General features: G+C 40.9%; 2 protein-coding genes across 2 annotated transcripts in view; one reads left to right on the forward strand and one right to left on the reverse strand.

Annotated features, from left to right (window-relative positions):
- Positions 1-22,568, forward strand: part of LOC149463384 (D-beta-hydroxybutyrate dehydrogenase, mitochondrial-like) — a 43,417-nt gene extending 20,849 nt beyond the window's left edge. Inside the window, exons 4-5 of the mRNA XM_089675635.1 lie at positions 3,334-3,486; positions 21,971-22,568. Of these exons, the coding sequence (XP_089531761.1) occupies positions 3,334-3,486; positions 21,971-22,440 (623 nt within the window). The 3' untranslated portion in view covers positions 22,441-22,568. The remainder of the gene's footprint in view (positions 1-3,333; positions 3,487-21,970) is intronic.
- On the reverse strand, positions 7,376-8,440 carry LOC149463385 (G protein-coupled receptor 20-like). The gene has a single exon (XM_089675662.1). It carries the CDS (start codon positions 8,393-8,395, stop codon positions 7,376-7,378), a length of 1,020 nt encoding a protein of 339 aa, XP_089531788.1. The 5' UTR covers positions 8,396-8,440.
- Positions 22,569-23,687: the final 1,119 nt, after the last annotated feature.

Raw genomic sequence — 23,687 nt, forward strand, 5'->3', positions numbered from 1 at the left:
GTGAAACGCCGTGTAGATATCCAGTTTGTTTCCATTGTCTACATACAGTGACCTGAATCGCTCATCAGTATCAGCTGCCCAAATTTGAATACTTGAGTCCTTGCCTAACATTTGGACCTTGCTGCAGTATAGCTGTGTGGACGCAAAATGTCTTTGCTAAGACACAGAGGAGACAGTGCTGCTGCCATATGTGACCCCACTCCTAGTGCTTCTGGAGGTGTTGACGTGGTATCCCCAGAAGGATCCAGCACCTGTCTAGAATCCCTATTTCTTTAGGGTCATCATCATTAAAATCTCTCTCAGCTCCATTGTCTACTTTGTTATGCGCAGTTGCTAGGGCACCCTGCCCGCATTGTGCTCCCTGCACCTTTCACTACAGAGTCTCTCTAGCCCTCCTAAATCCTTAGATCAGCTTTTGGTCTCTGTGACCATCTATGACTTGAACTCAGAACCCCAGCAGTCTATCTTTGAAGAGACTGTCTTTGAGGCACAGCAGTCTTTTGATGTCACCTCAAATTTACAAGGGGTTGTAAGAGAACTAATTGGTGTAATGTGATCTGGAGAATCAGCCTGCTGTTGCAGGTCTTAGGTCTTCTAGGACTCCTACAACTGCAAACAAACAAACAAATTCACTCAATATTTGGGACATTCCTCTCTGCAGAATGAAAACATCCTGAACGGTCTGGCATTTGGGTGTGGTGGATACCTCTTTTAGCCCACAGGCTAACTGCTTGTATCTGGCACCTCCTTCAGTTGCTCCTCGCTATCTCTTATGCTCTACTGCACAAAATAATGCAACCTCCCCAATCTCCCTTCTTCTGCATTCTGGGACCCCTTGTCCCTGGACACATGCAGTCTTGGGTTTTGGATTTGTACCCCATTTGGACATTTGCTCCCTTCCTCGGAGCATCCTCTGTCCCTTGGTCTTTTTAAGCTCGTCGTGGCACATGATACTCCTCAGCATCCCTCCTCCCCAGAAGGACTTCCTAACCTACAAGGGTGACTGGGACCAGTTCTGGGTATCTCCTATCTACATAAGGGCCTGGCCCCTCAGCATCCCTCAAATGTCTGCTACTTCTTGGAGCATTGGCCCTTGTGTTTGCTCAAGTGGCATTTCCTGTTTTTTCCATTGAGAAATGCCTGGATGATATTTTTGGATCCTTGCAGTCAATACCATTTTGAAGGACCTAATGCCTGCAAGATGGTTCTCTCTTTGTTGTAGAACCTACCAAGAGTCAGCTTCCTGGGTGTTGGTGATGCCTTCTTCTCTAGGAGGGTGTGGATTCCAGTATGTGACAGGATACGTAGCCTGTCCCTATATCGGACAATGCTGAGAGTACTGCTCTTGCCTGCACTATCTTCCTTAAATCCAATAGAATCTAGTTCTCCTCAACCAGGAAGCTCTGTGTCTGCTGGGATTGTCAGCAGGTGGAACCATGTACACTGTTCAAGATTAGGCAGATCCTGCAGAGTTTATCTGTTAGGCCACAGAGACACCTCCAAGTGTTAAAGTGGATGGTTGTGTTTTTCTCATTTGTATACCGGCTGGTCTTTTCTTGAAAGCCTGGTCATAGCTCCTCTTGGGGTTTTCCTCAGAGTTTTTTTTTTTCTGTTGACCACATCATGCTGTGAGTCTCTTTCTTCCTTAATCAAGTAGCTATGTTCTGCCTGGGTTTGTGGTTTGTTTTTACCAGCCTCTCACTGACGAAAAACAGAGGCTTGGGACTTGTGTCTTTTAATGGACTCCAAGAAATGTTTTTTTATGGCAAGTACAAAAAGTTTTTTTTTTTAAATCTGTGTTTCATTGCTACTTCCCTCCAACTCTTGAGAAAAATTATGCAATGTGATAAGCATGCAGATGAAGAATATAAGCTCCCTGTATTTTTTTTTTAAATCAGTGATGCAGAAAGTATTAAAGGCAGTGGGTCAGCTATGAAGCTAGCAAAGGCAGCCCATGTATTTCTCCTGGGACAGCATTCTTTAAAGCACTAAAATTCGATCCACTTTTTTTGAAATGCAGATGACATCTAGTGGGAGCACTAACAAGTCTTAATAGTTTAGTCCCCACTAACAACTGGGGACAAAACTCTGGCTTCCAGTGATTGCTATGCAAACTGCTAGTGAGCACATGTAGAGTGGAAGTTTTTTGGTAAAAATAAACCTTTAGCCTGCAGATTTAAAGATGGCAAAGTGTCTCTCTTTAATGACACACATTTTACTTGTATAGTATATATTTATAGTTTCTCTATTTTGTCCATTCGTTGGCCTATACAAAAATAACAAAGCACAGTGTTTTTTTAAGTGTGTCAGCTAAATGTCTTTTTAGGCAGGCCAATTACTTATTATGGGTTATAGTCAATTTAACTGGGCCATGCTGACATCACTAAATTTGGCCTGGGCATCTACACATCAATGAGCTCTGACCATGAAATGATGGGATTGTAAAAGTGACATCTAAACTATGTAAGGTAAGAGTTTGAAAAAAAAACTTTTATTCACCTCATACATAAATGTACCTGAAAAGAGAACTATGTTTCTAATAGCAGTTCCATGGTTTTCGGTTCCTGTATATGAAGCTGGTAGTTCTGTTCTGTTTTTGCCGTAGATGCTTGTCCTTAAGACTGAGTTCCTATGTGACTGTAAGCATCTAAAGTAGTAAGCCAGTAAGGTGATACTGTCAAAGTGGAAAGGATGCAATCTAAGCAGTAACCCAAGACAAAAAGGAGATAAATAAGTCAACTATATTTTTAGAAAATAAAAAACTATTAGTGATGCAAAGTTAATGGAAACTTAGGAGCAATAAACCATTATCACAGTATTTCTAAAACGCCATAAACAACCATGTAAATAACATTGTGCATATCTGCAAGTTTGTTACATGAACGATTACTTACTATTATGCAACAATACTTTTAACGTTCTCTTGAGTTTCTGTAATTCAATAGCTGTAGCCACGCCAGTCTGGTAACATCTTTATTAGCTTATGGACTCATATTTTATTGCACTCTATGGCCCTGCTAAGATGGGTATTGGGGCCAAATTCTAGGCATCCTTCCAAATACTACACAACAATACATACAGTATATAAGATGTGTAAAATAAATGTTTTCCCAATATGGTCCTAGCAAACTAGCAATTTAAAAAAGAAGTCAAAGAGCTTGATACACTAAGGTTGGTATTTTTGTATAGTAAGCTGAACCTAGCTGAAGTAAGAAGTACATCTGTGTGGAAAAATAGCCTTGGCAACAACTGAGGAAGTAACTGAAATATTAAAGATGTCTATTGCATGTACCTTGATTTTTCTTTCTCATGTGCGTTTATGTTGCATTTCAGGTTTGTGGGGCTTGGTTAATAATGCTGGCATTGCTACATTTGGAGAAGTGGAGTTTACAAGTCTTGACACATATAAAGAAGTTACAGATGTAAATTTGTGGGGAACTATTAGAGTGACAAAAGCTTTTTTGCCTCTGATACGTCGAAGTAAAGGTAAGTTGTCAGCACTATGCTACAAAAGCCTTAATTTAAAGTAGTAGCAGGGTGGATAGCATTATTTGCAATAAGCCACTCTGACATTTAATGGCAGTTGGATATTAGGTAATAATCTGTGTTATGAAGAATCATTTTTAACTGCCAGTACAGATACATCCTCATGTCCTACAAATGTCTGTGTCATGTAACCCACACCATACAAGATGATATACCAGATTAACCTTACAAACAAAAACAAGTGAAGTATTCAAAACATAACTCATTAGATATTTATTTTTTCAATTATACACATCTGCTTGTCTTCAGGAGCACCAAAAATTGTGACTTAAAGTGATTCTAAAGTTGAACTTTTTTTGGGAATAACAAACATGTCATACTTCGCTGCAATGGTTGTGCACAGAGAAACCCTGATCCTCTTCTTTTCGGGGATCCTTCTCTGCTGGCTGTCCTGTGCTGAGCACCCCCATAGCAAGCCACTTGCTATGAGGCCACTCGTGCGTGCTCACTCCCAAGCTGGCTCTGTGTGTCCATTGACATACAGAGCACAGCTCGGCTCCACACCCAACTCCCTCCTCACTGACTGTGATTGAGAGTAGCTGGAACCAATGGCTCCCCCTGCTGTCTCTGAGCCAAAGAGGAGAGAGAGAAGTGAGAGAGCCGCTGCTTTCATGCACATCTCTGGATTGAGATCGGGCTCAGGTAAGTGTTTATGTGGGGCTGGAGGGAAGAACTGCATAGAGAAGGTTATTTTACCTTAATGCACAGAATGCAATAAGGTAAAAAACTTTCTGCCTTTAGAAACACTTTAAGTAATTTCAGTGTAGTTTGTTATATGAACAATAGGGTGCAGGGTCTTTTCGTAAGTGTTCTTTTTGGGGTGCGCATATGCTTGTGTTATTGGATTTTGTTCGCACATCCGTACTGCACGGTGCAAAAGTCTGTCATGTTAGAAAAAGAGATATAGTGAAAAGTGATGGTTCTATTTGTTAAAACTTCTGCTATGCCATTAAATGAAACCTTCCCTGAGAAAACATTGGAGCTGCCATTGCTAAGTTCCTATCCTGAAAATGATTGTTGCCTGGCTGGTATACTTACCTTGTTATACTCTATACTGAATCTTTGTCTGGGAACAAGTATGTAGAGAAGGATTTTTCAGTTTAGTCTGATGTTTCTGCTATGCACACTTGTTCTAGGTCAATGAATTGGAACATATTCATGCCAGAGAGTTAGCATAACAGTAATGCAACTAGCATTTTCAGGAGGTCAGCAATAGCAATTTCTATATTACTGCTCAAAAAGGTTCATGATAACATGTACAGGGCATGCTTCCATGTGTTCTGCCTGTTAACAGGAAACCAAGCCGTAAACCCAGTCCAAAGGGGCACTGTACCACTACCTGTCTCATGGTCTGATGCATCTAATTTTGTTCTGCTGATACCTGCTTCAACCTAGAGGTGCCCCACATGGTGCAGGAATGAGCACAACCTTTTTTTTTCTTACCTTCCATCATCTCACCTTTAAAAAAAAAAAAAAGCTAGACATAGTGGAGTTAGAAGTGCCCCCCTCTACTAGTCCTATCACACTCCAATAGGGGGGCTAAGATCGTAAAACTACACAGAGATCAGGAAAAAAATGGGTTGCTTTCTCCTCTATTACAGTTCACAGTTATTAAGAAAAGCCATCTCCTGAGAGAGATACTGTATGAGGGCTGCTATTACAGACCTGACCTTTTTGGAATGTAAGTTCCCTGGCTGTTGTGCTGAAGATTTGCCTTAGGCATTTGCTGATTCACTGACTTTGAACAAATGTGCTTTACGGACCTGGATCAAGTATGGCATACGTATTGAAATCAGTCACAGCCAGGCAAGTAGCATTTTCAGAAGTAGGCCAGCAATGTCAGCTCCAATATATCTCATGACAGAAGTACTTTATAGACAAAGACTTATTTAGAAACCATTTTCCAAACTGTTAAAATGGTCTTAACAGACTGCTAACACTTTGTGAACTGGTGTTACTGTATGTAGTCAGTGGATCATTCTAGTGTGGGCTTGCTGCAGCTAGCTAGTGTCTCACTAACAAGTGAATCTTGTTGACCTTTTTTAGGGTTTATGTGCAGTCATCAGACTCAGAGGTAGGTTTGTGTTACTTGCACTAGCCCTTGAGAGTAAGGGAGGGTTGTAACCCCTGACAGTATTCTTTTTGCCATCCTTGTCCAATTGGGAAAATATTCCTTCACTTCCTCTCCCATAGCCAAAACAGGAAGTGAGAGTAAATCTCTGCAATTAAAGGGAATTTCTTGGGGACCTATTGGAAGATTTCCCCTCTATTACTTTTCTGGGGACAACCCAGAATTTAGGATTTTCTTTTACTTTCACTCTCAGTGATAACACTAAACAGGAGAGATAGAGAAGATGAATGTCTGTGAAGGGGACTCGGCAGTAAAAAATTGAAGGTTGTACTAATCCATCCAAATACTATTCAAAACTAAAAACAAAGTTTTGCCTTTAGTTATACTTTCAAATTAATTTTGCTTTCACATTGACTTGTATTTAAAAGACTTCATACAAATGGCCATGTTACAAGCTGTCAGGTAGAGCTTGAAGAATTGACTTTCTCAGAGGAGGCATGTGTGGTAAACAGTGCTGATATTTGAAAGGAATTGAATCTCGTTCCCTTCTTGCACTGACTTCCGTCAGCCTCCTGGCATTGACCAACAATTACCCTCAGATCTGGAGTTCACTTGAGACACAAAGGAAATGACCGACAAACACAAGGTAGTATCTCAGAATGAACTGAATTTATTCTTCCGTGTTTAAACTTATATATGAAACTTAAAACAAAGCATAGAAATATAAGAACCAATCAATTGACAGGTATGCATTTAACCAATTAGAATATTACATACGTCAGTCATGCCCAATCAGTTGGCATATATGTTAATTATTAGTATATACGTCAAGCCTTGAACTTTTGGACACCTCAGAAAGCAGACAGTTCCTTTTTACCGTTGGCTTAGAATTATTAATACTCTTTCAACAGGATGTAGCTCACCGCAGACTTTCAGTCTTAGGCTAGCTAAGGAAAAAGGGGAAGTTGCACCTGGACAAAAAAGAGGAACTTCCTAACTCCTGACAAATTACCGTTTAAGACAAGAAAGTCAATTCTTTTAAAATACTGACTTAAAATGGATACTGATTCTTAAGATGGAAGGACTTTGGCTCAGAGAGACAAGATGGTGGGATATCAAACTTAGGGGCTAATCCCTTCAAACCCCCTCTTAGGTCACACACGTGACCTTACACCTTAGTCACAGGTTGGTACCTGGGGCCCTTAGTAGGTAATCAGGGTTCCCCATATACCAAACCAGGTTTCAAATAAACTGACCAGTGGATTTTCCACTCCTGAGCTTTCAGCTAATTCTTCAAACAATATTTGGAGGTTGTGAAGGGCTCTAATAATACTTCCATCAGAAACAGTGTTATGGGGAATAAGAGTACAACCGCAGGAGTTAAACATTTTACATACTTTCCCTTTATCAGCTAATAACATATCAAAACAGTATGGTTCTACCAAACTTTTGTTAACCATAGCCAATGTAGTTAACCCAATTTACATTCCCGCTAAACTGTACCCATATAATACAGACAAATTCTGTAACAACATTACTATGTTCAAATCAGGCAAAATTTCCTGATACTGGTTTAGAGACTTAAAAGTAAATTATATAATCTGGTAACAGGGAATTTTCTTAACCAAATCAGTACATTCCTTCTCAGTGATATTATCTTTGTACACTAATTAGACAGAACATATTAGTTTCTTTTTCCTGAAAAAAAAAAAAAAAGGGAACCAGTCTCAATGCCTAATCTATCTTTTGATTGCATCATTACTCCTGTATATTCCTAGCCCCCAGGGCGAGCTGCCTACGGCAGGGGCAGGGACTGTTAAAAGGAACTGGTGACGGTTGTTCTCTGAAAATACTATTCCTAGCGGATTGGAAATGGCTAGTAACAAAACAATAGACAATGGGATCCATACAACTATTAAAACTACTCAAAGTTACTGTGACATGGTACACAATGAGGATGACATCCCGAGACACCTCACTGCGGACACAGAAAACCACTTGACTAACATGAATGGGAGTGAAACAGACTGTGAAGATGACCAGCACCATTATGAGGAGCTGTACCGCCTTCACCCGTCTCTCTCGGCTTTGGTTCATTTGTATTGACTTGGACAAAGTCCACATGATCCGCAGGGTGTAGAAAACAACAATCACCAAGGGAACAAAATACTCAAAACCTGTCAGCATAAGTAGCTGGAAAAAACAACAATGTTTTTGGTTAATCGTTGTGGTCAGTATGATGAAAGTTACAATTACAGCAAATATCCAAATCAAAACACAGATGCATTTGGCATAACTGGGATTTCTCCATCTGCGTGAGGCTCTGGCTTGCACAATGGCCAGGTAGCGATCAACACAGATGCAGGTCAGGAAAAGAATACTACAGTACATGTTCACAGAATACGTAAAACTGTGAACATAATAGCAGATATAACAGGTCTCTACATTACGGTAATACATAACAATTCGTGCTGGTAGAGAGAGACCCACTAAAAGGTCTGTCACTACCAAGTTAATGGTGTAAATAACAGAGGGTGTCCTTACTTTGGTCTGAAAACAGAACACATAAAGGGCCAAACTGTTCAGTATTATGCCCATCAAAAAAATAAAAGAGTTGATAATTAGCAACGCCACCCAAAGGCCATAGAACCTTTGATGCAAGGTTTCACCTGGGTTGGCTTGTTGAGGGATTTGGAATTGTTTGTCATTTGCTATAGATTCATTCAGTTCAAGTTCTTTGGATGGGTTGAAGTTTCCAGGGCTGACGAAGCACTCCATGTGGTTCAGATCAATCTCTCAGGACTTCTCTGGCTGCTTCTTCTGTATCTGTGTCTTGCTTCTTAGGGGCTTGGTTCACCCTTTTTACACATCTGGCATGGATCCAGGCCTTGGAATCCTCAGTCAGAACAGCGGTCCTAGTGACAGCGATCACGGAAACGAGTTGGTTCCTGTGAAAAAAAGAGAAAAGTGCCAGCAACATTTCTTTCAACCTTGTCCAAACTTTCAATAAACTTTCTCACATATTCTTCCTGAATCAATCCCAAATCCCCTCTTTCTACCATGAGTGGCTGTCTGGCCCAGGGAGTGGGAAAGAACCTATCCATTAAAACCTAAAAAAAGGGGGGGTAACCTGTCTTCTTAGAAGGAATCATCCTTATCTCTATACCTGAACTCTGAGGGACATTTCCACCTAGCGGCTAAACATATCCACAATTACCCAAAAATATTCCTGTCCTTTTCCTACTTCTGGCATGTGTGTAAAATCTACCTGTGAGCGGATAAAAAATGTTAATGTCTTGTCTTGTGAGGATTGTTCCTAATGTATGTAATGCATCTAGACACATATGATTTTACCATAAAGGGGGGGGCCAGGGATGAAAAAAAAATCCAGCAGTTCACATGTAACCTGCCATCCCCTGTGACCTATCCCATAATACTGTGAGCTGTGACCTACCCCATGATACTGTAAGATGAACAGAGGTGCACTAGCTTCTAGAATACATGGTCTCCCCTCTTGTGACACAAAGTCCAGTTAGTGGAACTTTGGTCACACTAACTACATTCCCCTTAATATCTTTAGAAGTAGCAAATGTACTGCAATATTTGATCTAACAGTGACATTTAAAATTGGAGCAGGATCTAAAGTGGGAGGAATATATTTTATTCTCAACTTGGGGTTTAACAACAGTATAACCTCATATTCACTAAATGGTGGTGTGTAAGGTGGTCTCATGTCCAAGAGTAAATGACATAGCCATTTGAATCACCATCACAAATAATAGCAAACTTCTGAGACACACAGGCATGCCTTGAACCTGTACCAGAACCATCTTTGAGAAAAAACAAAACAAAAGGGCGGAGTGTACCTCCATGCTCCCCAAGCCAGGATTCCTGACATAGTTTTACAATTTTCCCTAGCATACAGATAAAACATTTGATCATATGCGGGCAGACCAAGACCAGGGGCTATTACCATAGCATGTTTCAAATACACAAAAACATTACACATTTCAATTAACCATTTCTCAAGATCTGACATTTCTGAACCTGTGGTTTGTCTCAAAATACTGTCAAAGTAGGAACAGTCAGGTATCCATTGGCGGCAGCAACCAATCATGCCAAGAAAGGTAAGCATGTCTTTCTTGGTCAATGGGCGGGGCAGACCCATAAGAGCCGCAGCTCTCTTTGTGACTGAATTTCCTATCACCTTTTGTGAGGACAAAACCAAGGTATTCAACAGTTTCTTAACACCATTATAACTTTGCTTAGACACTTTATGATCACATATAAGATACACACTCCACCTGGCTGGCTGTCCGCACTGAAACCAACTAAACCATGGCTAGGAGTTCATAGCTTGGGGCCTGGAGGACTACAGTATAATCCTGGAGAAATTCACTCCAGATAAAACTTTTACTTCTAAAGTTAAAGGCAAAAATTAGCCATGTCTCCTTAACAACAGGAATTTGCTAAAAAAAACAATTTGTCAAATCAATCACTTGTAAAAAAACAACTCGGCATCAGGTGGGATGGAGGAAATGAGTATTGGTACGTCAGGTACTATTGGGACAATGAGAATTACAAGAACATTTATAGCACTCAGGTCCTGCACAAATCTGTAAGAACCGTCTGGCTTCTCAACTACCGTATTTGCCGGCGTATAAGACGACTTTTTGACCCTTGAAAATCTTCTCAAAAGTCGGGGGTCGTCTTATACGCCGGTACACATGTTAGGGGGGCTGCGGCATTAAGTACAGGGGTTTGCAGGGGCTGACGTCTCTTACCTGGATCCAGTCCCACGGCGATCCGGTCCAGGAAGCGCGGCGTCTCCTTCAGTTCGGCCACTGGATGTTCGTGCGGCTGCGCGGCTCCGCCTCCTCACCGGTGATTGGCCGCCAGAACTGTAGCTCGGGAAAGGCACACAGGCGGCCAATCACCGGCGAGGGGGCGGAGCCGAGCGGCCCCGCGAAAATTGAGTGCCGGAGCAGCAGGTAAGTGCTCTGTGTAGAGGTGCTGCTGCAACCACATATGCTGGCTGCAGCAGCACCGTACTAGAACAGGGTCAGCAAGTGTCAGTGGGAGGAATAGTGCCCCATCATTGGTGTCACTGATACCAATGATGGGGCACTATTCCTCCCACTGATACCAACGATGGGGCACTATTCCTCCCACTGACACCAACGATGGGGCACTATTCCCCCCCCCACTGACACCAACGATGGGGCACTATTCCCCCCCCCCCACTGACACCAACGATGGGGCACTATTCCACCCCCCACTGACACCAATGATGGGGCACTATTCCACCCCTCACTGACACCAATGATGGGACACCATTCCTCCCACTGACACCAATGATGGGGCACTATTCCTGCCACTGATACCAATGATGGGGCACCTATTCCCCCCACTGATACCAATGATGGGGCACTATTCCTCCCACTGATGCCAATGATGGGGCACCATTCCTGCCACTGATACCAATGAAGGGGCACCTATTCCCCCCACTGATACCAATGATGGGGCACTATTCCTCCCACTGACATCAATGATGGGGCACTATTCCTCCCACTGACACCAATGATGGGGCACTATTCCTCCCACTGATACCAATGATGGGGCACTATTCCTCCCACTGATATCAATGATGGGGCACTATTCCTCCCACTGATACCAATGATGGGGCACTATTCCTCCCACTGATATCAATGATGGGGCACTATTCCTCCCACTGACATCAATGATGGGGCACTATTCCTCCCACTGGTGTGCATTGGAAGAGGGGTAGTCTTATACGGCGAGTATAGCCCAAACACTACATTTTAGCAGGAAAAGTAGGGGGGTCGTCTTATACGCCCAGTCGTCTTATACGCTGGCAAATACGGTAGATTTATTGGGCTATTGTATGGTGAAATCACCTTTCCAAGGATTCTTGCCTTGAAACAAATGCTCCACCACGGACACTATTCTTACCTCCTGTATTTTAAACAAAAGGGCCTTATCTATGAAACACAGTGTGGCCTTGTATTGGAATGCAGGAAATGAATCCCACATCCAAGGAACTTTCTGCTCAAACTTTATATTGTTCCAGCAGAGAGTGAAGGGTCATATTTCAATAAACACTGTCATAACAGGGACAGTTGGTATCCCGGCAGATTAAGCTACAATACCTCCTTTCCCAGAGTTTTAGATTAACACTAAGCTTTCCCAAGAGAACAAATCAACTGGACAATTGGGTATGATTTTGAATAAATGCTCTAGCAGCAAAACAAAAAACTGAAAAAGGTGGTGCTTTAAAAATGTCGGTGGGTTTCCCACCTGTTCTTATAGAGAGTTTTAGAGTTTTCCACTTTTTCAGCGAATCTTCTCCACATACTGATTCAGGTGGTGAACTCGGGATGTCTGTTACATCCAGACTATCACTCTCCCTTAATACCAGGGAACCTGAACCAGAGGATTCTTCAAAAAATAAATCCTCCTCAGTAATTGGAGTGAGAACAATTCTCCCTGCGGCTTCATGTGTGGCAGGAGTTTGAACTACACTCCGAGAATCCTCGGGAGCTTGAACTGTAGAAGGCTGTGTGGCAGAAATCTGAACTGCACTAGTTATTTGGTGTGTCTGTGCAGATATTAATACTGGTGATGTGGGAGGTGCAGTGGGAATGGGATTTTGGACTACATAATGGTTGGTTAGGAAATCAACAATTTCCTCTGTAAGGGTGGGATAACCGTACGGTGGAGGGAGTAACATGAGAGGGTGTGTGGATCTGTCTATTTCTGACTCTAATGAATGTATTTTCGCTGCATCATCATTCCTCACCTCGGCCTTCTTTTGCCGCTTATTTTTCCTATAAAACCAAAGCGGAGCAAACGTCACCCAATTCTGTCCACCCCTGGCCATATACCTTGGGTCCCACATGGGGTCTCCTTCGTACCATGGGAATGACTGTTTTTCTCCCAGACAGAGTCCCCTAACCATATCCATATGAAAAATATCATTGTCACCACTATAGGGAAATGGATCCACACTGCCCATTACTTCACTCCATTCTGCTAATCTATCTACCCAGGGGTGAATTAAAGAATAATCTGTCCCACAGATACGGGCTACATAATCTATACACGCTTCACCAACTTTTGGGAGAGGGGGCTTATTCCTACTCTGACTTCTCCCCATATCTTACACTTGAATATATCTGTATCACAAATCTGTCCTATAGGCTGTAATGACAATTTATCCTATAAAAATGCCTGGACCTAAGATACTTTCTCTAGTCTTTCTCTAGTGACTGATAAAAGTGAAGATTATAACCTGGGTGTACAATACTTTCTAATAATATTCTGCCAATCCTTTCTAGCTTACAACACAATTTAAACAAAACATTTATATAGGCACCCAACTCGGCGTTACCACGCAATCACCTCACCCAGATCATCAACCAATAAGGCTTATCTGGGTGGGGTGGGGCATGTCACACGGAAATTGACAATACCTTCAGTGACCGCTGGCCCATACACTTACCAACTGGGCACTTGTGTCACACAAACAAATTATCTTATACTTCTATGCGATAGGAAGAAAAGCAAAGGTTTGCAGGGCAATAGTGGTCAACCCCGGGCTTTTCCTGGTTTCTTCTCAGAGAAACTCTTTTTCAATCTCTTCTCATAAGAGATTGTGCAGTTCCCAAAACTGCCTCTAGTCTTTTCCAAAAGACCTTTGTGCTCCCCACAGCACTTTTTTGCGCCTGGCCACGGACGTCTTAAGACGCGAAGCCCAGTGCTTACCTAAGGGCATGAGATTTCAATCAGAGCCTTTCCGGCAAGAGACTATTTGGCAGAATGACAAAAAATCTTACTTACCAAAAAAGGGTGATTATCTCATCCCGGACGAGCCCCCAATTGAAAGGAATTGAATCTCGTTCCCTTCTTGCACTGACTTCCGTCAGCCTCCTGGCATTGACCAACAATTACCCTCAGATCTGGAGTTCACTTGAGACACAAAGGAAATGACCGACAAACACAAGGTAGTATCTCAGAATGAACTGAATTTATTCTTCCGTGTTTAAACTTATATATGAAACTTAAAACAAAGCATAGAAATATAAGAACCAATCAATTGACAGGTATGCATTTAACCAATTAGAATATTACATACGTCAGTCATGCCCAATCAGTTGGCATATATGTTAATTATTAGTATATACGTCAAGCCTTGAACTTTTGGACACCTCAGAAAGCAGACAGTTCCTTTTTACCGTTGGCTTAGAATTATTAATACTCTTTCAACAGGATGTAGCTCACCGCAGACTTTCAGTCTTAGGCTAGCTAAGGAAAAAGGGGAAGTTGCACCTGGACAAAAAAGAGGAACTTCCTAACTCCTGACAAATTACCGTTTAAGACAAGAAAGTCAATTCTTTTAAAATACTGACTTAAAATGGATACTGATTCTTAAGATGGAAGGACTTTGGCTCAGAGAGACAAGATGGTGGGATATCAAACTTAGGGGCTAATCCCTTCAATATTCAGAGAGGCAAGTTGGTATCTTCCAATCAGTTTGGAAGCACTCTCTTCCTATCAGGTTTCTCCTAGCTCACTTTTATGGCTCCCTCCAAGATCTAGGCCCACCACCATCAGCCCTCTAATGGCCCACTTGTTACGCATATGGGACCCCACTAAATACTCTAGTGACCTAATATCCCCTCATTTACCACTTCTCCCCCTCTTAGGCAACCCTTTGTTTCCTCCTGGACTCAAGGCCCCCAGCGCCTTCCATTGGTGGGTTTCCACAGACTTCAATGTGTTCACTTGTTCCTGACTACAAGAGGGTGGCAGACGCATGGAATGAGCAGTCCACATAGTCTCTTAGATAAATGTGGGGTCAGGAGCTGACAGGAGAATATGCAGTCTGGAACAACTGGCAAGCTGTGATAGAGTGAAGTAATGGCTCTGGAGTAATCAAGAAGGAAAACACAGCGCCTCTGAGTGAAGACTGTTAGACGTTTTTAATGGTAAACATGAGTTTAACAACTCACATGTAGATGGTAATAAGTAGGCTCATAATGGGTTAAAAGTGCACAACGCCTCCTAGCTGGGTTCAGGAACAGTAAGCAAGAATGCCAGCTGGACAGTAGGGAGCGCTGAAGAGGTGTTCATGGAAAGCCTGATGTGGAAGCCTAGCAAGTCTCTGTGAACTCCGCAGCAGCAGTGATGGCGTGTGATGTCATAAGCATGCGACACGTTTCTGAGCATGCACGGGATCCAAGAACCGGTGCGCTCCTTTCTCAAGCATAGGGGGAACACAGACACAAGAGGAGCCTAATATTAAGAAGAAGGAGGTGTGGAACAGAATGGGAAACATGGTTAATGACTTAAAGGAGAAAGAGGGACCAAAAGATGTCTGTTGGATAAATACAACGAAAAATTAAATAAAAAGGAGGAAAACAGTGAAAGGACCAAGAAAAACTGACCCCATTAAATAAAAAATAATAAAATGGTGGAGAATTAAAAATAATAATTAGTAAAAAAAACTAATTAAGAGTGAAAAAAGTAGTAAAATGTAAGAAATCCTGATATACACAAATTAGATAAAAATCCAAGTCACAGACGTATAACCACGATGAATGCTAAAAGATATTCCCTATTATGGCAATGTGAATAAATTATTAATTGGATCTGGACCATGGATACGTGATCCAACAGGTATAAAATTATATTGTTTTTTAATACGACATATAAATGAATGTTAAAATATTCTATAACTGTACATGTGGTAATGATAGCTGATGGATATACATTTTAAAAGGTATGGAAGCAGTAAAGAATTATAACAAGTGACAACCTGTCAAAATGTTGAGTAAATAATGAAGACAGGTATATAAACCATTTACAAGCAAGATGTGTGCCCATGTATAGACCAGCAAATGTTGGATTGGTTACAAAACGTACAAATCAGCTGACTCATATAAAAAAAATATGTGTATCATATTTATAAATGAGTAATCAAATTAAATACATTCTTTATATGAATTGTAAACCAATAAAACTAAAGGGGGAAAAAAGAGGAAGAGAGGCCACCCATATGGGTGGACCACCCACATGAATCATTAGTTAATTAAAAAAGCCGAAAAAAATTATTATATATGAGAAAGAATAATGATTATGACGGGGAATCACAGAGTAGTACAAAAACAATGATCATGATCATTGACAGAGGAAAAAAGTATATATTATATTATAATGTAGTATAATATAGTAGCTATATCCAGTTCCTCATTGAGGCCAGCAGGGGACAGTGTATCAAGAGTATGAATCCAAAAGGTTTCCCTATGGAACACATTTTTCATCGGATGCCCCTTTCCCCCCCAAACTTATTTCTATCCTTTACTCACAATTGACTAATCTTCAGCTCCCAAATAATCACAGCTACGTTTCCAGGTGGGAAAAGGACCTTAAAAGCACCAAAGATATGGGCTGTTGGTCACATACATGGACAACCCTTACCTCCTGCTCTATTAATATCTATTAATAAAATCAGCCTTTAAAACTGTTACAAGACGGTACTTGGTCCTGTCCCATTTAGCGCACCTCCACTCTTCTGCCGCTGGTACCTGCTTCTGAGGCTGTACTACCCCGGGAGACATCCTACATACATGGGGGACATGCCCTATGCTCTCTCGGTTCTGGTCAAAAGTCCTTAAATTCTTGCATTCACTATTAGCTTGCCCTTTCCCTAGATATCCATGGCATGTCCTTCACCTGAAACCCTTAGGCCTTTCAAAACACCAATTCAAGTTGGCTACATACGTATTATTGACGGATAAATAAACTACAGTGAAACCTGGGTTCACAAACTTAATTTGTTCCATAATTCGCAAACCGAGGCAAATTTTCCCATAGGGTTCAATGTAAATCAGATTAATCTGTTCAGACCTCTACAGATGTTGTCACGAACCAAATTCGGTCACCAACTGAATCAAATTTTCTCATAATGTTCAATGTAAATAAGGTTAATCCGTTCTGAACTTTTTTTTTTTTTTGGTTTTGAACCACAAAAATGTGAAACAAAGTACAGTATGAAGAGAGAGAACACTAACCTTGCTTGAGACGACTTCTGGTGCGGAGGACAGGAAGGTGGGTGGGAGGCTGTTATTGTTTGGAGGGAGAGTACCCCTCCATAAGGACATTGGGGAGATCTCCTTCATGGGCTTGTGCCCCGGCAGTGCCTTTTCCTCCTGATATAGGTTCTGTTCGGCATCTTTTTCCAGAAGAGCCCTGTTTCATCACAGTTGAACGTAACGTATCCGTCTGCCTTCATGAATTCCGCACATTTTTTTTGGTAGGCTTCTGCAGCAGCCTTGTCAGAACTGGAAGCCTCACCATGTCTTGTCACACTGTGGATGCCGGAATTTTTCAAACCACCCTCTACTGGCTTTAAATTCTTCACTTGCTGCACTTGTAGAGGGTTTTTTTTCAGTAAATCACTTTGCAATTTCCTGGCTTTTTCACAGATCATAGCTTCACTAACACTATCACCTGTCAGCTGTTTCTCATTCAACCACACTAACAAAAGTTTTTCCACCTCTTCCAGCACTTGCGTCCTCTGCTTGATTAACATTGTTACTCCTTTTGCCACATCATCTCCTTTGATGGTAGCTTTCTTCTTCAAAATAGTCGAGATTGTCCACTTCGCCATCTTGTACTCCGAGGCCAGATCATTCACACGAATACCACGGTCATGTTTTTCTACAATTTCCTTCTTCAACTCAATGGTTATTTTCTTTACAACCTTGTTCTTACCATTCTTGCTCTGCACTTTCTTTTTACCATCATGCTTGCTCTGCACATTCGTGTCACCTTCATTACCACTCTGCACCTTCTTGTCACCTTCAATACCGCTCTGCACGTTCTTGTCACCTTCATTACCGCTCTGCACATTCTTGTCACCTTCATTACCGCTCTGCACATTCTGGTCACCTTCATTACCGCTCTGCACATTCTTGTCACCTTCATTACCACTCTGCATGTTCTGGTCACATTCATTACCGCTCTGCACATTCTTGTCACCTTCATTACCGCTCTGCACGTTCTTGTCACCTTCAATACCACTCTGCACGTTCTTGTCACCGTCATTACCCCTCTGCACATTCTTGTCACCTTCATTACTGCTCTGCACGTTCTGGTCACCTTCATTACCGCTCTGCATGTTCTTGTCACCTTCATTACTGCTCTGCACGTTCTTGTCACCTTCATTCCTGCTCTGCACATTCTTGTAACCTTCATTACCGCTCTGCACATTCTTGTCGCCTTCACTACTGCTCTCCACTTTTTTTCCACCATGCTTGCTATGCAAATTCTTGTCACCTTCATTACCACTCTGCACCTTCTGATCACCTTCATTACCACTCTGCACTTTCTTTTCAACAACATGCTTCCTCTGCACATTCTTGTCACCTTCATTACTGCTCCGCACTTTCTTCTTACCACCATGCTTGCTCTGAATTTTCTTTGGAGCCATACTGGATGTCCAGTACAGTATGTGCTAAAAAGCTTTACAGCAAGTGTGCACAGGGATGTACAGCACTGCACAGTATGTGCTAAAAAGCACACCAAAAAACTTCTCAGTATTGTAAGTGTCTTCACAGTACACTTTCAGTGTCTGTCTGTAACCACGATCTTGCCTACAGGAAGTCACGGCAACATATCAGAGCAGGAAAGATGGCCTCGGCTCATGTTCGTCAACTGAAGCGGTGTTCGCCAACCGAAGCAAATTTTTGTGAACTCTTCTGTTTGCGAACTGAGTTGTTCGTGAACAAAAGCGTTCGTGAACCGAGGTATCGCTGTATAGCAAAGGTCTGGAAACAACAATTCATATCTTTTAAGAAAATCTTTCATCGCCTAGACTTTTTCCTGGTAAATGAAAAACTCTCTAGCATCCTTTCTGATACCCTCTTAAAACATGGACTTCATGGATCCAGCATGTCCATCCAGCCATATCAATAGATAATTTCACTTCGCTATAACTCTGGTGGCCCTATAACCCAGACTCGGGCGCTTTAGACGTTCTCCTCTCCATCCTTTCTGGTCTCCTTCTCCTCATCTCTTTTTTCCTTTTTCTTTTATTATTTTACTGGCTCTTCCACAGGGATGATTCATGATGTTTCAGATTTTTTAACTATATTCTTTGTGCATTTCAAATGTCATTATCTTCTTCGCTGTTGTCGGCTGCTTGGCCATGGGTGTATAGCTCTTCTTATGCCTTTATACTGAAGTATCGACATGATATGTTTGATGTTTCTGTTATCTCTCCCTTGACATACAAATTACTTGTCTCTTTTAATGGATATATGTTCCAATGTACAACCACAATTGACTGACACTGTTTCTCGTTACTTCATCGATACATGATATACATGATAGCGGTTGCATCTGTACCATTTAAATTTAACAAGATTCAATAAAAATGTATTGAAAGGAAATTGGTATCTTCCGGTTTCCAAGATTTATTTGAATATGGCAGTTATTCTTTTATTTTTTTTTCAGCCTCTCTCACTGATATATCGTGGCTTTCTTGAGAATTATTTGACACCAACATAATAATATGACTTGCTTTAATTTTAGAAGATGTGTTTTAGGCACCATAGTGTGGCATGGTATAAAATAAAACTGCTTCTGAGAAAACCTCTCTGCAGTACAGCCAACAAAATTATCAAGTGATTCTATCGTGAGTTGAATGAAAAGGTTGTATTTAATCAACTCAGTTGGAAATAAAAGGCTAGTGGGAGTAAGACATTTCATTGTAAAGGGTATGTGCTTTCATCAAAAGCTGACTATCTACAAAAATAGAATTTTGCCACAATAAAAGATTTTAAACACTTATGTCACAGGATTTAAAGGATTAATTTATCCTTAAATAATTGTTTGATGTGGGGACTCCAGGCATAGGTCTGCATCGTGTGTTGCATTTTTTGCTGGGGTGTATCTCTAAAGTCAGTGGAACTAAGGTACCACAGGAGGCCACTTACAGAACACTACTGAGCAAAATATAGAACCATACAGTACACTTGGTACCTCATGCACATATTTGTTGACAAAACATAGAAAATTGACATTTATTGGGAATCTTTGTTTTAGTGAAGAGCTCTCCAGAGGAGATTTAAAAATCCTGTTTTCTAAGCATTTTTTTTTTTTGCTTTGACCTTAGCTTTACAGTTAAAGCTGTACGCTGGGCAAATGGTTAAATTCAGTTTGTGCAATGTAGCCCTGCAAGCTTCACAAATAGAACAACTCCTTAGTAAGGAAGACCAACCACAGTTGATGACAACTTATGGGAAAATGCACTTTAACTTCTATCTGAATAAAGCCCTCTCCTTTAGAGATAAAATATATTAATTAAAATATATGCATAGGATATACTATACCCCACATAAGCTGCCCAGCGTGGGAAGAACGGACTCTCCCATGTGCCGTAGATCCAAAATTGACATTGCTGATGTTATACATGTAAGAGCTTACAAATTTATCTTTCTCGTCTGAAACGCCTGAGTTTATTGCTGAAAATTGTTCTATTCCTGTTATCCATCAAGGTGTTTGTTGGAAGACTTCACAGATGAAGACATGGGGCAGTGCAAAAGGCATTGCTCTATCTTCTTTTCTTGCAAAAAAATAAAATATTAATAAACATTAATAAACATTAAACCCACAACAGTAAAATCACCCTGTATATGCAGTAAAGCATGCTTGTTATACTCACTGTGGAACCTAAGGGGTTAATCCTCAGCATTGTGTAAAAAGGCTGTTTGATCCTTTCTTCTCTGACCCTCCTCTTTTTTTTCTTGGAAGGGTGCATGTGATCAGCACAGGGCAAATCAGCGCTGTCTAGACAGGGGGTCAGAGGTTTCACATCCTCTTAGAGCAGAAAGAAAACTCCTCCTATAAGTTTTAACCAGTGCTCTGCTAAAGTCACAAGACTGCTCTAACTGTTGATGAGAAAAGATATTTAGCAGTTTATGTTTACTAAATACTAAATAATTGTATTTCCATGTTGTGTGTACTGTGGGAGAACAGATCGAGTGAATGCAGGGTCTGGGGTTTAGTAACACTTTAAAATGGGAGAGTCTAACCCGCCATCCCCTCCTATAAAACTATTGCTTTATATAAGCTTTAGCCTTAGCTAGAATTTTGATAAAATCTAGTCGGCATGGCTAACTTTATCCTCTGTGATAGAACAGCCCTTGTCCATATTCCTCTTGTTCCCTAACCTTTTCTAAGGACCAACAGTCATACATTGTAAACAGAATGATTATAGATGATGGTGGAGTCCATCAATAACAGTCCAACACACACTGGTAACAAGGTTATAATCTTTACTATTGATCACGAAAGTAACCTATTTTTTTCACTTGTCTTTAGTTTCTGCCTGTTATGTACAGTTTTAGGCAATTTTCCTGTAACCTGAATGATTTACATGAACTACAGTGCCTTGAAAAAGTATTCATACCCCTTGAAATTTTCCACATTTTGTCATGTTATAGCCAAAAATGTAAATGTATTTTATTAGGATTTTATGTGATAGAACAACACAAAGTAGAAGAAAAATGAAAAATGATTTTCAAAATGTTTTACAAATAATTATCTGAGAAGTGTGGCGTGCATTTGTATTCAGCCCCCCTGAGTCAAAACTTTGTAGAACCACCTTTCGCTGCAATTACAGCTGCAGGTCTTTTGGGGATGTCTCTACCAGCTTTGCACATCTAGAGAGTGATTTTTTTTTGCCCATTATTCTTTGCAAAATAGCTCAAGCTCTGTCAGATTGGATGGAGAATGTCTGTGAAGAGTAATTTTCAAGTCTTGCCACAGATTCTCAATTGGATTCAGGTCTGGACTTTGACTGGGCCATTCTAACGCATGAATATGCTTTGATCTAAACCTTTAATCATTGTAGCTCTGGCTGTATGTTTAGGGTCGTTGTCCTGCTGGAAGGTGAACGTCCACCCCGGTCTCAAGTCTTTTGCAGACTCTTAACATGTTTTCTTCTAAGATTGCCCTGTATTTGGCTCCATCCATTTTCATAAACTCTGACCAGCTTCCCTGTCCCTGCTGAAGAAAAGCATCCTCACAACATGATGCTGCTACCACCATGTTTCACAGTGGGGATGGTATGTTCAACATTCTTGATTGCCATATCCCCTGAGATAATTTAGCTGGAGTCTAGTGAAGTCTAATAGCATCATCTTCCCAAAACTGAATGGCTCTGCTGACAATTGCCTGATACTATGGATACTTTTACTCTTACCATTGTTTATTTTTGCTGAAAACTACTTACATACACTTATTCTGGTTTTGTTTCCTTATTAGGTCGAGTGGTATCTATGGCTAGCATGTTAGGAAGAATGGGCAGCCAATCCCGGTCAAGCTACTGCATTTCCAAATATGGAGTAGAAGCCTTTTCTGACTGTCTACGACAAGAGATGTACAATTGGGGGGTAAAGGTCATTGCTATTGAACCTGGAAACTTTATAGCTGCCACTGGAATATTCACCAAAGAAGGAGTAGAAAGACGTAGAGAAGAGATGTGGGAGCAAGCCTCAGAAATTGTACGTGCCGATTATGGGAGTGTTCATTTCTCTCAGCAGGTTGCCAGCATGAAAGCTTTTGTTGGATCTGGTCAGAAAGATATGACTGCTGTTCTCAATGCAATCACAGATGCGTTATGCTCGAAATACCCCTATACACGGTACATCCCTATAGACACCTACTACTGGATAAAGCTGCAGCTTATGTCCCACCTTCCTACTGGCATTGCAGACTGGATTTATATTCACTGAAGAATGTTGAAAGTACTGATGAAATGACGTGTGCAAATTTACGTGTGCTCTGTTAAATACCATGTATGCTGTTAGTACAAAAACTGTACCAACTTCTCTGGTGATGAATAAATCAACTTGCAAACATGCCCTCCTTCTCAAAACTTATTCTGTAACAGTTGGCTCGTCACTTACTGGGCAGAAATTAGGACAGCGTATTCCTTTCAAATAACATTCACAGCCACTTTCAAGATGTAATTTGCTTTATTGGCTTTGGCACAGCAGGGATATATTTTCTATGACCATTAATTTCCACAGTCTGAATCTACTCCTTCCCCCTACCACACATGGCAGTAAACGTGCCTAGTTTAGCCACAAGCCTTGATTCCAGGGCCAGTAGTGCAACTGTTTTTCCCTGTATGAACCCCACAACAGTCAATCAACCTAAAATATACACAGCTTTAACATTATATTTAAAAAAAAAATCATTAATGCTTTTACTTACTTTTGGTCAACAGACATTGGAGCAATTTATGAAAATGGAAATTGACAAAATTTTGTACACCTGAGACCTGATACTGAAATCTATAAAGATTTCCTGTGTGTGGATTCAGCAATGTAATATAGAACCAGCGTTGTTCCCTAAACAGACATTGGAAATGCCGCCTTGTACATTGAACATGTAGAATTGTATAGAACTGTATGTAATGATAAATTAATTTCTCCTTTTTGGTTGATGCATAGAGTTGGCTTAAAATGTTTTTAAAATGTTCTTTAGCAGCTTAATGTGAACCTTTGTTTTGGCCACGCATGGCATCAGGTTCAAGATACCCTTCCCAGCAGCAAGTATTCACCTTTTTTGATGGCTTTGAGCTACCAGATTGACTGACTTAATGCTGTCACACGGTTCTCCATGCATCTCTGGAAGTAAGAGGTATATCCTTCTGCTCTCTGTGCCTTAGTAGATAAGGTAGGGGAGTGGAGGAAAAGTATGTGTTGCTCAGCAGGGCTACATTTAAAGCTGGCCATACATTATACAATTTTCTTGTACAATATTCCTTGAGAATTACCAAAACCGTATAATATGAGGTCAAACCTAAAAATATTCAATTTGTATACAATCAAGCAGGCCCTTGTACTAGTTGAAGGTAAATCTAAATGAAATTGAATAAGAAAATGTATATGCTCTAAGATGTGTTACCACATCCCCTGTGGAAATCTAAATGCTTAGTGTCAGGGAAGTGCAACAGTACACTGCCCTCTTGGCA

The sequence above is a fragment of the Staurois parvus genome, unplaced genomic scaffold (genome assembly GCF_062004578.1).
Source record: "Staurois parvus isolate SC_StPar_1 unplaced genomic scaffold, SC_StPar_1.0 ptg000155l, whole genome shotgun sequence".
In the NCBI taxonomy this organism is placed as follows: Eukaryota; Metazoa; Chordata; class Amphibia; order Anura; family Ranidae; genus Staurois; species Staurois parvus.